Source organism: Gouania willdenowi, chromosome 15 (assembly GCF_900634775.1).
Source record: "Gouania willdenowi chromosome 15, fGouWil2.1, whole genome shotgun sequence".
Classification (NCBI taxonomy): domain Eukaryota; kingdom Metazoa; phylum Chordata; class Actinopteri; order Blenniiformes; family Gobiesocidae; genus Gouania; species Gouania willdenowi.
In genome coordinates, this window is record NC_041058.1 from 11903861 (window position 1) to 11920799 (window position 16939).

Here is a 16939-nt window from a genome sequence, read left to right on the forward strand (position 1 = left end):
TGAGTCGAAGTGCCGTTGGGCAAGACACTAAACCATTTACCATGTCACCATTACATATTGTGCAGCTGTTTGTCAATAAATGTCCCAGGCCAAGTGAATGTTTTCCTCCTTTTGTGTATTTTGTTGTTTCTGTATCAAGTGTCTGCACAGAAATATGAGACAAAGTTGTTGCTTTTACATTTTAAAGTTCTAACAAATGTAATGAGTAACTTTAAATATTTCCTAACTGTGCCTGTAAAAGAAAGTATTTCTACTTTCTTCGTTTAAGTTTCCCATACCATGAATGCTCCCGAGTGCATCCAAAAGCAACATCAGGACTTAGCTGTAGCTCCGCCTGACTTCCCTCTGACCTGCCCTGTTCCAGATGTGCTTTGTTAAACAGCAAAGGCATTAAGCATCAGAACTGAAGCAGGATCGGATAGACTGGGAAAGTGTACTGACATGAGTAAAATGAGCCAAAAAGAAACAGGTGGTCAAACACAGTCTTTGCAGGGTAATGTTGGGTCAAACCCATAGTTAATGTGATCTCTACAAAAAGGCTGGTTTGCTTTTCTTTCTTGTGGTTCTTTTTTTCCTTCACTTTTCGCATTATCCTCATTTTTCTCAAGGCATAGCATTTACCTCCTCAAAAATGATGCACACTCAACAAAACGTATTTTACTTTGAAGAGGACAGCACTTTTTACTGTAAACGGCTGAGTTAAAAGAATTATCCTGGACACAAACTTGGCAAGACTTCTCCTATTCTAAACGTTCCTCATCTCGCCTTACAATAAAAAGCCAGAACGTTATACATACCAACTAACCCGATTGTTTTGCTATCAGCTATTTTGGCAATGACACGTTTTGAGTTCAGAAAGTCCCGGTTGTTATAATATTGCATTGGCAGCGGTACTGTTTGTCTCACTCACAGAGTTGTACGCGTATCATGCTGCAAACTTTACAGCTGTGATGAGGCAGCTGCCATACATCATGACAACAGTTTTAACTCAACGTCTTTATTAAAGCGTCTGTGCTGACACAGAAGAGAGAGGTTGACATCACTCCAGGTGTTTAGCGTGGAGACAGAGACACTAGCTAAATGGCAATGGAAAAACTCAGAAAAAACATTTCAAACCTTTTATTTTTAAGTGTTGACCACTCAGTCCTTGGTGTAAAGTTAAAGTTCTGGCCACCACACATTAGTGCATTAAGTTGTGAGTATGAGTTATTACAGTTCCATGTCCCTTGAGTCTAAAAATGAGAGGAAAGAACTAAACTACACCATCACTCATAAGCTACACTGTATATTATTTTGGTAGCATGATACTGCCCCCATAAATATGGCAAGATAATAAAATTAAACAGACTGAGAACATTAGTAATTGCTGATTATTATTATAAATGACTTACTTGACAGATTTAGACCTTAGCTGCACTCGCTAAAACAGGGACGGAGGAATGAGCAAAAGTTTGTCTGTGCTGAATTGCTGCAGACAAAGAAACTCCTTTGACAGGAATCTCAGACAGGAGGAGTCCGAGGAATGTTTTGAGGAGGAAAACAATTTGCTTCAGTCTCGTCGTTGGGTTTTGACATTTGCTTGAAAGTTGTTTACTGCAAAGGGACCATGATGCATTTTCTTGGGGAAATCTATTTAGATTATATCCTGAAAAGACAAAGATTTCAAAATAAAAGTGTAATACCGTTGTCCTCTCATCAACTAAGCTTATTTCCCTTGTTTCCCTACCTGGTGAAAGAACAACACAATTTCCTCAAGTATTGGGTCACAGTTGATACATAATAGGAAATATCCTGCATTTAAAACATCGACCCATCCATCTTCTATGCCCACTTAGTTGTGCTGAATCTTGTTCCAATGTGGCCTACTTTATTCAGCGCTAGCTCTTCAGAATTTCTTTTGAATGTTTTGGTTTTTTTTTTTACGTTTTTATTAATTCAAGTTCTTTTTTATCCCTCAATAGTGTGACCTTGCTAGCCTCTATACCTAAATTACTAACTTCTACAAGATAAAAGGCTCTAAAGAGAGAGTACCGTAGCTTCTAGCTAGAAACTAGCGAGCTCCCTAGCTATTGCTATCTTTCTTTTCTGACTGCTTGTGTTTACAGGTGCATGCACTCACCATTCTTTGAAATATTTTGATAATACAACAGTATCACATGATATGACAGACAGTTTCATTGACATTTTCAGAACAGCAACATGTTATGCAAGTACGGTCTTTAAGGTTTTATAAAGAGCAATGCACTACTTAGTGTGGTGCACATTTACTGAAAATGTAAACTTGTCCGTTTTATTTTTTTTCATTTATGTGGTTTTAAGTCTTAAAGAACATAGGCCGTGTAAGTTGAAATGCACGCGGGATTTTCCTGATCCTGACCCACAATCCAAAAACAATGAATTTTTGAAAACCTCTCAGTCCAAAAGAAAACCAGGCCGGGATGTACACTCCATATACCGCACTAGTGCTTAGTCCACTGTGGTGGAGCAGGAAAACCTCAGGTTGATAAAGAGAAATTTCAGGGCTTCCAATTCAGAATTTGCATTACAAGAAGCACAATTTACTTCAGGTTAGCAGAATGGACAGAAGGATAAGCAAAAAAATGTGATTCTGGTAATTTATGATTGTTTCCCGTGGGAGCAGTTTGGAATGTTGTTGCTTGAGCATGAGAGGTTTAAAATATTAGTAGTGAGTGCATTTTTGAACATTTGACAATTAAAAAGTGATACACTGTTTTTACAGCATGCTAAAGCTACCTCAGGTTGATGACATGTTTTATAAGGAAATCTATACAGTGTTGAACTGATGTTTGACATGATAGAAAAGCCTGCAGCTTAGAAAGATCATCTTGTTTTCTAACCTCACATAACCTTTTTTCATTCTAAATTAATGGCTATCGGATGAGATCATGGTCACATTTGTCAAGTCAAGGGCGTCAAATGCCTTTTCTTTTTTTTTTCCTCTGACCGGCCCATTGTGGGGTTTGAACATGCAATTGTGCTGGAAAAAAAAGGAAAAAAATGGTAGGTGTCAGTGTGTGGGCACAAAGAAGAGTACAGTTTCAGCCTGAGGAATGCAGATATTAGAATATCTACAGTAAATTATCAAGAATTTGGTGTACTCGTTATAAAACAGTAGCAGTCTGAGTTTAAACCACCAAGAAAAACACATATTGTAAATGTAAACCTCCAAGGGGGAGCATTTTCACAAAAATCTACTTTCATTCATTAAACCCTAACATATTCAACTGTTGTTCAGCAGCAGTATGTTAAGCTGAGGTTTTGTTTATTCAAACAAGGTGTTTCAAGAAATGTTTATCTCCCGACATGTTTCGACTGTCAACTGCCAGTCTTCGTCAGAGGAGTTCTTTGAAGTTTCACTTGACTTCCATGTAATAGTTCCAGCAAGATTCATTCCGTCGTCTTTTTGAACAGTATGTTAAGTTGAGGTTTTGTTTATTCAGACAAGGTTTTTCAGGATTTTTTTTTTTTTACGAAACCTCAACATAACATACTGTTCAAAAAGAAGACAGAATTAATCTTGCTGGAACCATTCAGCAGCAGGTCCTGGACTCAGCCAATGTTTTCCCTGATAGGAAATCTTGTCTCAATCGTGCAGAGCTGTGCAGAATTTTCCTTACCATGAGGAAGAGAATGGAGAACAAAGAGTTTCCGACACTAACAGAGCGACTGCACACGGAGTGCACTTTAACTGATAGGCTTATCAGAGAGACAACTTCTTACATAAGAAGTGCTTGAAAAGCATTTTAAGTGTTCACTTTTCATCAAGCACCAACCTCCAATAGCTGCCTTAATGGACATATAACACCGAAAAGTAAAACATCTATTGAACAATAAAGTATTGTTTGAGATCCTGCCACAGTAACTCACCTGCAGGTCAAAGAATTTGCTGTATCTCCTGTAGATGACATGGGAAGTAGTATCTGAGTAAGTGACTGTGATCAGGTACACCTAGTAAAGGAAGCACAAACAAAGAGATCCATTAGGAACACAGTCGCTTTGTCAAAGACAAACTGGCAGCACTTTAACCATCCAAACTTAACTTGAAAAGGTCACATAAGGTCAAACAAACTCATTAAGTTCCTTTGCTTCAGTCAAGCATTGGAAAGCTATTAGGGGGGTCAATGAGAAGGCCAAGAGATTTCAGGATTTTACTCATAGTAGCACTGCTAAAGACAGAGGTGACATTAGTTAACACAATGGTCCTTAAACTTGTTATCCCCTAGTTTTCCTTCACGTCTATATAAATATTGCTACTTTTATATGAACTTCTTTACCTCAATATTAACAGCGCACCAGTGCTTACTCACATTAAAGCTGACATGGAACTAAAACTTTTTTGGAAGGGGTCAACCATCATGCAACCCTTTATTTGTCTAAACTAAAAAGACCATCAAAGTATTGCCAACACCCAGAGGAACACAAACAGATGGTTATGTCTAGAGTTAAATTTAAGCAAAAACACAACTCAAATCGAGGGTTTGTGAGGACATGATGCATGTTAAAATATTAATAGACTGAGGTATTGTGTCTCGCTCTATTTGCAGAAGAGAACATATCATGTGGTAGAAACTGCATGTACTACCAGTGTTTTCAATGTTAACAGAAAGTCATTTAGAACAAACAATTAGAACCTTATGTACTAACTCAGATACTATTCACTCTCGAAGGATAATTCTGTATCAGCCAAAAAGTCAAAAAGTATTAAAAAAATGTGTAAAATCATTAATATAGTAGGCTTTTCTGGAATAAAATGGTTATACCTACATCAAAGAAGTCTGAATCCTAAGTATTTGTCTGTATAAACAACATTGTTTGTACAGTACAATGAAGTTCAAACTGCTGACTTGATGCCCAGCTGGTCCCGTATGTAAACAATGTCTCATTACCATGCATTTTCTGGATGATGCACTATAATCCCCTGGTAGGAAGTCCCACTTGAACAGTGAGGCTAAAAGACAAAGGGCTGCTTCTTTCCTCTCTCCAACCGGATAAGCATTGCTAGTTGCTTAGCTCATAGATAATGAGATTTTTTTTTTTCCTTCTCCTTTTTCCTTTTGGGGACTTCCCAGTGGAAGCTCACCTCCGGCCTTAATCCCAGGAGGAAAAGCCTGTGCCCTAGGTTTAGTGGCAGATGCATGATTGAATTGATCCCAAACTCCCACAAGAATAAATTCAATTGGACCTGATGGAATAATTGATTTTTGTTTTCTCACTGAGACACGATTCATTGCTCAACAAACAAAGCTTCTTTAGGTCTGTAAAATAACATCAAGGACAATGATGACAGTCAAGCACGAGTCTGCAGCCTTGGGACAGAACTTAGGCTGTGTGCTAAATACTGTATCTACGCTTTCATACATGTTCGTCTCAATTAAAACTTGAATATTGTCCTGAAACAATTCCTAATTTCATTTTCTTTCATTTTTATTGGTGCTTATCTTTATTTAGTTGTATTACTTCTTGATGTATTAAAGTGGTACACAAACCATCAAGCCAAAGCACCTTATATGTCTAAATCATACAACTGTGTTGCATTTTACATTTTAGGGCTTAGCTACTGTACGTGTCTTCAAGTTCTTGGATGTTGTGTTATTTCTAAGAAGACCAGAAACATTACTGCAGATGGATTTTGATGTTGTGCATTCCAGGAAATGAAATATCAGACTTTGAAGAAGACGGTCAGTGCCAAATGTGGATGCCACAATCAGCCATCTTACAAGGAAGACCTTAAAACAGTCATGTCTGCGCTACCATTGGAAGTATTGAGGCCTTAACCTCACAAAACAAGTTTATGCTATGTGAAAAGCTCACTTCCATGAGTAATCTATACGTCACAAGTTGTCAAAAATATCAACCAGCTTCTCACACTTTTCCTTCCAACTAGAGACATTTATATATAATAGTCTTTCAGTTGAGCTGCTTTTGAAATTTGGGGTAATACATATCCCTTGAAACTATTACACCTAGTGTTGTTAACAAGTTGCTCGCTAGTTGTCTTATCTGCCTGTTGTGCTATTTTGCTAGCTTAATGTGTTATATTGCTAGCTAACTGTTAATTCTGCCTGGTTGTTTTTTTTTTTTATTGTTGCTGGTCAGTTGTGATATGCTGCTAAAGTATTTGTTGTAGTGATAAACCGATACATCGGTCGGCCAATATTATCGGCCTCGGGCTGCTGCGTTCGCTGATCCGCATTATTTACAGAGTAGAAATATTTTTTACTTGTTCTTGTTCTACATCACCTGTTTTTAATATTTGTTAAATTTGTTTTACTTGTTCTTGTTCTACATCACCTGTTTTTAATATTTGTTAAATTTGTTTTACTTGTTCTTGTTCTACATCACCTGTTTTTGATATCTGTTAAATATGTTTTACTTTTTCTTGTTCTACATCACCTGATTTTAATATTTGTACTTAATTTTTACTTGCTGTCATTCTACCTCACCTTTGTTAATTCCAATAAATGTTCCTTTTTTAAAAAAAGTGAGACTCGTATCATTTGTTATCATCTTTGCGTAATTTTTAAAATTGAGGGAGCAAAAGTAGTATCGGCTCCAAATATCGGCTCAAGAAAATCGGCAGTCTATATCGGTCATCGGCTAAGGCTAATGGGAAAAAAAAAAATCGGTATCGGCCCTAAAAAAAAACATCCATATCGGTCTATCCCTAATTTGCTGTGTTACGCAGAAAGCTATTTGTCTCTCCAACCTGTTGTGTTATGCTGCTAGCTATTTCCAGATTATAAAAGCACAATCGGGCAAGGACTCTAGCCAGGGTTTTCTATATTTAGATGTTTGTATGCATCTAAAAAGAAAACAATTACGATTTTAATCATAAAATACTGTAATTTCGTAAGACATGAAGTTTAATCCATTGAAATGATCAATGGAGTGCAGTCAAAAAACTATATAAGGCTCTTAAACTGTAGGTGTATTGTATAGTTTGGGAGAAATAAATGATCCACTCCCATCCCAGTCTGTTTTTGTGCTTCCACCACTCCTACACTTAAGGAGATGCAGTTAATGACCTCCCCGGTGCCTCTTCTTGACTACAGTCAAGATGATAACCAAGGAAGATTGTATTACTTGACAATAATAGCAAGCATGTAGCATCCAAACTACGACATTAACATTTGAATGGGTTACTTACTTGTTGATTTTTCTATTAAAATTGTAAATCTTGAAGAAAGTGAGGTATATTCCAGAATTGAGGTAGTTGTCAGTCAAACAAGCTCAGATACACTAATATAATATGATTGCCTCTCTATTCGTAGTATTCTGGTATATATAAGATCGGATCGTTGGGGTAAAGGGTTGTTTCAGATAAAACCCACATCACCATTATTATTTCCTCACTGGTGAGAAGCTTAGCCTCAATTCATCTCCACAAACCAATAGTAAAGAGGAACTATTTCACCAAGGAGCTGTAGTACTGCCTCTCATTGGCTTTCACTTCCTCTCGAGACTAATTTGTGACTTTCTATCCTTTACACCTCTGACATGTTTCCATCTCATACTGGATCTTCCTCGTTAGTGTAGGAAACCAGAGTATTCTCCAAATGTCTGCCTTCATTATGTCATGAACTGCACCACAATGAACTAATAAACTACAGGATCATACGTTTGTTACAAGAATCTGTGCCAAAGAGAGACAAGGATTCATTTCACATAACTTTTCCATCAGAGTGAGAATATTTTAGTGCATTTCAGGTGAATAAGCATCAAATTCCATCCATCCATCCAACTCTGGAGGAAGCTATCTTCTGTTAGGCTCTAAACTAATTTCGTATATAAAATGCATATCTTGTTCCCATTAACAATGTGTACTTGCGTTTATGTTTATCCAAAGCAAAAGTTGAACAAAAAAGATTAACTATTGCATTTTTAAACCTTTGACACCTTCTCTTGTTCACATTTTCCAAACTTACATTATGTGGCATAAAATTAACTCATATAAAGTAGAGTCTGACCGATAACATATTTTTAGGGCTGATGGTGAAACCAATATTGAGGTTTTAAAAAAAATGCTGATGTCCAAAATATCTGCCAATAACTGATATGTATGTTCGTAAACCAATATGTCGGCCGATCTATGAAATAATTACATTGATACTGTATACACAGGATGTAGACTGTACAAGAACACAAATTCTTTGAATAACCAAAATTTGATTAAAGACAAAGAAGCAAAACGCTATTAAATAAAAGAAAGTGTCTATTTGTATGGTTGCCGTACAGAAAAACCCCAGTGCTATTGATACGGTTATTGAAGTACAAGTACGTAGCGTTTTAGGTTTAGGGCTAGGGACAGGGTATAACCCAAAATTGCAACAATTTTTAGGGTTAGGGTTAGGTTTTAGGGCAAGGTGTAGTCTTAGTCACATGACCTAAACTGGCCAAATAGGGGCGCTGCGTACGTATAAAATGTCGGTATATTGATAAGTAACCATATGGATAGCCACTGCCTAAATAAAATTATGAGCTTTATTTACTAACACTGTCAACAGAAGGACTGTAAAGCCACTGATAAATAACAAAAGGCTAACTTGTGCAAACTATATTTCCAGAATAAAATGTTAAAAAAAAATTGTAAAAAAAGTTGCTCAAATCTAAAGAGACAAAATGAAACTGTAAACAATGGACTAATGCACTTCTCCCAGTGTTTTAATTTTGTAACCATTATTGCTGATTTAATGCAGAGCACAGAGCCACAGAATCTTCGCACCGTAAAAGTTACATATTACAGTATGACCGATGTCGATTAATCTGCGATAGATAAAATCGGTCCGATTAACCGGCTGCATCGATTAATTCTTCTTGCTCTAATTTGAAATAAAACTTTGACAAAAATACAAAAAAATTAAACAAGCTTAAGTAGAAATTGGTATTTTGCATCAGCAATTGTTCTTTAAACACTAAATTTACATTGTTGTGATCAAATCATTTAGTATCCACATTGTCATTCTCAGTATTATAGGATTATGGATGACTATATATCTGTAAAATGACAGTAGAGAAGGTTGAGAAAAGACAAAGTGGTTAAAGACAGACTCTCTATGGCGTGTTGAAGTGGATTTAAAAAAAATTAAAAAAAATAATAATAAAAAAAAAAAGCTGAAGAGAAGATGTGTGACTTACATAGTGTTTGGATGGACTTCTCCTCTTCTCCACGTCCATAACATTGACGTCAAGCACCGTGCGAAGCTGCATGTTGACACAACGACAAGTTTCCACCAAGTTCTCCTACAAACTGCAGAAGCCAAGATGTTCACCCATTAAAACACGAGTGTCCGAAGCACACAAGGGGGATTTCCCTCTGCGCTCAATGAAGTGGGAAACCAACGCTAGGGAGAATAAAATATGGAGCGGGGGGGGGGAAATAGTTTGGATTTGAGAGCTTCTGGGGTCCTTTCGAAACATGACATCGCAATAAAAGTGGCTGAGCGCGAGATCCCCTCCCTCTGCACGAGGAGCAGCATGAAGGGGGCGGTCCGCCTCAATCCCACAGTTCAACACTGCAAGCGGGCATCGTCCAATCCAAGGAAATAACAATGTATTTTTTATTTTTTTATTTTTATTTTAGTGAATATGGAAATAATCAGTATATTAACTTAAAATATTCTTCTAATATTTTTGATAAATAAAAACTTGTGAAAAAAAATACAGTTTATTTTATTTTTAAAGTATGCACATTTGTACGATTATTCTGCAGTGAATTTTTTTCAAATTCAAACTTTATTTGTCAAAACATGCATGAGGAAAACAACTTCCAAAATAACTAAGTTGCGTATTTCATGGTTTAGTTGAGATAAATTGGCTCATTTTCAAGTTTCCCGACCACCTATCAATGCAACAATAAATGAATGCCTTTGCTTCCTCCTAGTGGAGAAGATCTTTACATTCAAGTGAAGAAAACTGCCAATATCCCACACTGATGGAGCTACAAAGCAATAATAATAATTAATCTTGTACAAGAGAGGAAAAAAAGCATCATACAACTCAAATAATGTATTGCAAGAGAAAAAAAACAATATAAGTGACTAAAAAAATAACTTAAATTACTACAAATATAATTATGATACTAAAACAAACATTTCACATAGATAAAACATTTTTAAAAATGATGGTGGCAATTCAGAAAACTGTATAAGAATATGATTCATTGTCAAAGATAGATTTAATCCAACATGTATGCTATCCATTATTATTATTATTATTATTATTATTATTATTATTATTATTATTATACAATGATGGATTGTAGAAATTATACAAACCAACTCTGCAAAATTAGGGTTGTAAAGAAATATTGTCCACATCTAATTTTCGGTCACATAATATATATTTCCATGGAAACAACAGGTTATAGGGTTACTGTGATGTCCCTGGATGTATTCCACAATTAAGAAAAATAATACTTATTCAACTAAAATGTGCCATATTCATTCTAAATATGTTGTCTCAAACAACAGCGCTTATGAGTTTTTCGATATCGGTGGAAAAATCGATACCGATGTACACAGATATTACATTTTATTGATTGTTTGGAGGCTACATTTTATAAATGCTTTATCTTTTTAGGGTGACACATTTAATAATCAGGTAATTAAAAATGAAACTTGAATATAGACATTTTTTTTTTTTTTAAGTTGAACGAATTAATAAATGGTTACTGGCATTTGAAAGGAAATCGTCAAGATAATTAGTCTCATTAATATAAATCTAGTCCCTATGAGCAGTGACTCAATAAACACATCTTTACTAATCACCTCAGCTAAAGTCAGTTCACTCTAAACTAGGAGGAAAGTAAAGGCTGGTCCACCATTGTTCTCCCATGTGACGATGCTGCCATGCGTGGTAGAACCAGTGAGCGGAGCACGAGCACGTCCTGTTAAAGGAGATCAGGAAACAGACACCGCTACTCAGCCACCGCGTCAAGTTACCAGCTCTTACACCACCTTCAAGCGGAAGTAGTCGGTAAAAACGCTAGGCTCGATAAGGTGTGAAGAAGAAAAAAAACATTAAATAGGGTGAGCTTTAACAGCAATATCAATGACGGACTGCTATGTGTGTTTTATTATTGCAAATAAACAAATATGTAAATCATATTAGTTTAGTTGTGGAACAGATTTACCCACACAGAAAGAATTGTGCGTTTTCGTTTTATAACAACAACAACAACAACAACAACAACAACAACAACAACAACAACAACAACAACAACAATAATAATAATAATAATAATAAGTCCTATTACTAAACTTTATTTCCACTACAATCATTGTCAAATGCTGTTGAAACAACAATATAGACAAATTATTGCCGTGAGACAGGTTGTCCACCTATTATTATTATTATTATAATTATTGTTGTTGTTGTTGTTGTTGTTGTTGTTGTTGTTGTTGTTGTTGTTGTTGTTGTTGTTGTTGTTGTTGTTGTTGTTGTTGTTGTTGTTGTTTAAGGCTTTATTATGGCAGCAGCCTTTCGCGTTCCTCTCATTTTAAAGTTTTTTTTTGTCCCATTGGAAAAAAGAAAAATCACGTATCTCTGACCAATCATTGATTATTGGTTAATTAATTGATGTATTTGATTTATTTATTTTTTTTTTTCAAATTTAATTTAATTTTTATTTCGAGCAATTTAATACAGACAGGAACGCTTTCGTTGTATGTATATATATATATATATACCATTTTTGCCTTTTGCCTACATGGCTAATGTGCATGATATGCATTAACAAAAATACTGTAGATAAACATAAATACACTGCTCGACAGGAGTGAGATGAAGTAGCACTTATCGCCACACCCACGTTAGATTTAGTTGAACTAATTGTTTTATTTTGAAATAATTTACCGGAAGTCTTACTGTTCTTCACTAATTCAATGTTAGTCCGCTAACTTCTTAGCGGTCAACCACTGAGGCATAAGGTCTGTGTTTCCTGCGTTGATCGCCTCAATGGTCTTATTGGTGTAAATGATAGGCTCTAGATTTTTGATTGTGTGTAATTTTGAGAGATTGGAGATCAAACACGGCCCCGGCTTTTATTTGGGGAGAAGAACTCTTCCTTCCTTATCCCTCCGCCTGAGTGCTGCTAGCTGCGATGTGACAGATGGTTAACTGTGGTGGTGGTGGCGGTGGTGGAGGGAAGTTATACTGGACAGTTGTCACACTGGATGGCTGTGGCATCCATTCCTACATCCGCTCGGTCTTTTCATTCCAATAACCGCTGGAGTTCCGAGTCGCGACGAACCGCTACGTGCTCCGTGGCGGAAGTAGCCGAAGAGCAGAGACCGCATCCACCGCTACAGCCTTAACTGCTGCTGCTGCTGCTGCTTTACGTCGGACAGAAGATGTCTTTCTTCAATTTCAGGAAGATCTTTAAGTTGGGACCAGATAAGAAGAAGAAGCAGTACGAGCACGTGCACAGAGACGTAAACCCAGAGGAGATCTGGGACATTATCGGGGAGCTGGGTGACGGAGCCTTTGGTAAAGTGTACAAGGTAAGTTCATCCACGCCTGTGTTTACTGTGGGACTGCAGGGATGACACAACAATACCGTGCAAAACCTACCAAGCTGTTCATAACAAGGGTTTATTTAGTCACCATTTTGGTCAAAAAGCGACATTAAAGTGCTTCACTTGCGTGACAGGATGAAAATAAACAACGCTGAAGTCAACCAACCTTTATTCAGTGTACATTTACTCATAGTGTTAGACCTGTGGTTAGCTAACTTTTTACAGTTCCGTTCCCCTTCAGACATTTAACCTTAAGTCATGAACCCCCCATCGCTGCATATGCAGGGTTTTTCAACCATGGGGTCGTGACCCCATGTGTGGTCGCCTGGAATTCAAATGAGGTCCCCTGAAATGTCTAGTAATTTATGGAAAGTTTCTGGAAGTATGTTAACGTAGCCATAGCTCCCAGGACTATAGATACATTTACAGAGCTTTTTTACATAAGCGTAATGTGCTTGTCTCACCACCGCGCCAGTTTTGATTTCATCCAAATTTGGTGGATTGATGTTGGGTTGTGACCTCTACCAAAATGTCGAGTTTCGTACGGATCCGATCTATGTTGTGGATTTGGCTTGAAGTTGAAGTTGAAGTTTGCCTATTTTGACATGGAAACCCCCATATGACTGCATATTTAGTCAATATTTCACACACAGTTTGTGGTTAACATCAGAACAGTATGCCATTTATTTCCTTCTGTAGCTATTTTGTTGGTAGTTGAAGACTTTCGATAATATAGAATTTTAAACCATTTTTATTTTCTTAAAATTTCCGAAAAATCTAACTGACATCCGCAGATCCAGTTACTACGATTATGACAAATTTTGTCAGTAATGGAAACGGCTAAGAACAAAATTAGGCGTTTTTTAAAAGTCTGCACTGCAACGCTATCATTTTATTTATTTGTTTTTCCATAAATGTACTTTATTGTGTAAAAACTTAAAATTCTCTACTGATTAATTAGTGGGAAAGTCCCTATACAACTTTTTCACTTCTAATATGACACTGAGATTGCGTCCTTTATTATTATTATTATTATTTGTGATGTTACTCAAACATGGAACAATAGTCAGCAACAGTAGGCATAAGGAAAAAATAATCCATTCATTATTAATCAATGGGCTACGTATATTTTAATATTAAACTTAAGAATATACTACAATTGAATGAATTAAATTAAAGAGCTTGATAAATAGCATAAATAAATCTGATGAAAATATCAGATTTTAGATGCAGGCTGATTTTTAAAAAAAAAAAAATTATTTTATTATTTCATTTTTTGCTGATATCGAAGCGGCATCCGATATCAATATCTGATCAGGACATCCTTAAGTCTTATGTGACACCTGTTTACACTAATATGTGTACTTTCTTGTAATCTGCATTAATCATTAAAATACACATGTATAACACATCACTAATGTTTTTGTTTATGTGAGATATTAACCAGAATACCTTCAAGAAATCCACCAAGACTTCACCTTTGAATCCATCAATGAGTGTGATTGGTTAAAGCTAGTTCTGATTCTAATTCCCTACATTTCAAAAACTAAGATGATGTCAATAATATTAAAATCAGTAACCTTTCTGCTCGCCTAATTGCAAGCACTGAATAAGCAGTTATTGATGAGGTATTTAATAATCAATAAAGGAAAAGGCAGCCTCTAGACGTGTCAACTGCATTAAAGAGCAACAGTTATAGAAAGTGTTACGGCTGTTTTCCAGACTTTTGTTGTTCTTGATACCACAATGTTAGAAGAATAAACCTCATGTGAAAAATGAATATACACTAATAAACTTTCTTTTCTACTTTAATATATAAGAACTACTAGTGATCACTCATTCTATGGCATCACTAGGAGTGTGACAATATCTCGAAACGGCGATATATTGCAATATTTTTTCGCACTATCGATTATCGATATGCTCGCGCTAAGTATTGTTTTTTTTGAAAAACAAAATTCCCAAACCTTTTTTGCTTTTTCACTAAAATGTGCTGGTACGTCTTCACAGAAATTTTGACACTGTTTGTTGAAGGAACCAATATTTTGTTTACTGGAATATTGCTCTATAAGACCCTTATTTACAGAAATGTTGCACTAAAATAGTGTCACTGTTCATAGGACACTTTTTCAATTTATTGTCTTTCAGAGATATGAAATACAAATTTAATTTTTTCACTTAATCTATTTTTTTTTCTTATGTCATAGATTATCGTAGATTGATTTCTGACCAATATATCGATAATCGAAGTATCGTCATATCGTGAGATAATCGTTATTGTGCGTTTTGTATCACGTATCGTATCGTGAGGTACCCACCCCTTGCCATCACTGTTAATGTAAAGCATGGTATTTTTTTTAGTTTGTTAGAACACACCGTACCTGTAGCTCAAGTGATAATTCCCTAATATATATATATATATATATATATATATATATATAAAAAGATGTGGTAAACCTTTATTTTATTCAATGAACTGATAGTTTACACGAAACTCAATGACTTCATGCACTGACTTCCTTTTTACAGTAATCTCTGTGTTTGCAGCACTTCCTGCTGGAACCGCTGTGATCAAATAAAGCAGCAAATTACCCATAAATCTTCATTAATTCATCTACAATTTGGCTTGCTGTTTTTCACACTGCTCCAAAAGCTGAAAATAATGACATAAAGCTGTAGGTTAGACAATCAACCCTGGTCAGGCAGTGTGGCAGTGGTGACTCCCTGTGTTCCCACACATGTAGGGGTGTGGTGACACCTTCGTCTTCATCTGCTCTCATTCGCTATCAGTCGTCCTCGCTACGCCGCTCATCAGTTATTTCACAGGCTTCTGATGGCTGCTTGTTTTGGGTGCGGTGGTGGAACAGATTGCTAGTCTTGTGAATCAGTGTTATTTCACAAATGAGGTAGAAGGAGGCGGCGCCCGAAGATTTAACGTGTTATTATTCATACTGCTGGTGTTAAGCTTTCCAATTAGCAGAGGAGTTATTATGTGAGTCATTTCACGTTGCTATTTTAAAGTGAAAGTCATTCTGCAGGTGGAGCGCTGTGGGATTTAACAACCTTCCCTTTCTTCACAATCAAACCGGTCACAGTGTTCTTCCCTGTTGTGTTCATGCACTTCTTTTCAAGATCACAGAAATGACTCGTCTCCAGCTCCTCAAAGTAAACACGGCCAGCTCACAGTGCGTAATGTTATGTTCAACGTTTTCAAACACCGCAGGCTGTCCTTGGATTCTTCATTCGCTAAGATGATGAGTCACTGCAGGCCTCCCTATCCTGATAGTATTGGTGAATTTACATTTTGTGCTAATGATGCCCGGTGCTCGACAGGCATCCGCCACTACAAAGGCCGAGAAAGCAGGAGAGTGTGTGTCAGGTCAGAGGGGCTGTGTCAGCCCGACACCCTTCTTCGCTCCCTCCCTTTGCATTTTCCCTAACTCCCTGAGATTGTGTCGGTATCCATAAACATTAGCTCCATGGACAGCCTCAAAATAACTGCTCAGCTGCTTGTTTCACAGGCGCTGTGGTAGAAACTGTTCTCCTAAGAGAACGAAAAGCAAATATTGGGAGAGGCTGACAAAAATCAAATGATACTGGTGCAGAGGAGTTAGTTCAGGTATTGAAGATTGCATTGGTGTTTTTTCTCTTCTGGAACATTTGTATGTGACAATGTACCCTCTTTTTTCATAACTCATATTGGAAGCTGTGTATGATTGATCACTATTGCAGCATTACATCAGTATGATAAAACTAAAGACTTTCTGCACAGCTTACGTAACGTTCCGTGTCGGTAGGTAAACAATCCAATCTTTGATTCATTCTGCTAACTGTATTGTCTGATGTATTCTCATGTCACGACTTTGCCTTAAAGTCACCTACTGACCTATATCTAGGGGTGTCCCGATACAACTTTTTCGCCATTTCACATCTGATACAATACTGATATTGCAGCCTTGCGTGTTGGCCAATAACCATATTGGCTCGATACAATATCAGCACAAATCCTGCACAGTTTTATTACTTTTTTTTTAGCGTGGAACGTTAGATAGGGTCCTATAATTTCCACGTAAACAGAATTGCGAACGGAATCACGGAAACGACCGATGAAAGCAGACATTGACAGAATGTGGATGAAACGACATCATTGTGAGGCAATGGGGGGACCGTTCATTAGTATTTATTTTGTTTCCTCACAGGAGATAACAACTCATATTTTCTGGAAAAAAATATTAATATTTCTGAAAAACACAAAATTTGGGAAAAAAATTGGAATGGAATTTTGAAAAAAAAAATCTGCATAATTAAACAAAATATTTCATGCCTATCATTGATTTTTCTGTATTTTTATTGAATGAATGGCATTAAAAAGAGCTGGATATTAACACTTACAATATATATTT

The 16939-nt window shown here is 36.5% G+C and overlaps 2 protein-coding genes across 7 annotated transcripts in view; one reads left to right on the forward strand and one right to left on the reverse strand.

The window, feature by feature from the left end:
- LOC114476599 (SH3 and PX domain-containing protein 2A-like) overlaps positions 1 to 9479 on the reverse strand; it is a 56629-nt gene extending 47150 nt beyond the window's left edge. For 2 of the 3 annotated variants that reach the window (XM_028468344.1, XM_028468343.1), the window contains exons 1-3: positions 9400 to 9479; positions 9157 to 9352; positions 3889 to 3969 (exon numbers count right to left, since the gene is read on the reverse strand). In XM_028468344.1, coding sequence (XP_028324145.1) covers positions 3889 to 3969; positions 9157 to 9228 — 153 coding nt within the window. In that variant the 5' untranslated portion in view covers positions 9229 to 9352; positions 9400 to 9479. Of the gene's footprint in view, positions 1 to 1391; positions 2129 to 3888; positions 3970 to 9156; positions 9353 to 9399 lie in introns of those variants that run through there. The other variant, XM_028468345.1, reaches the window with a different exon arrangement.
- A 2427-nt stretch (positions 9480 to 11906) lies between these two features.
- slka (STE20-like kinase a) overlaps positions 11907 to 16939 on the forward strand; it is a 29032-nt gene continuing 23999 nt past the window's right edge. For all 4 annotated transcript variants that reach the window (XM_028469366.1, XM_028469367.1, XM_028469368.1 and 1 more), the window contains exon 1: positions 11907 to 12521. In XM_028469366.1, coding sequence (XP_028325167.1) covers positions 12372 to 12521 — 150 coding nt within the window. In that variant the 5' untranslated portion in view covers positions 11907 to 12371. The remainder of the gene's footprint in view (positions 12522 to 16939) is intronic.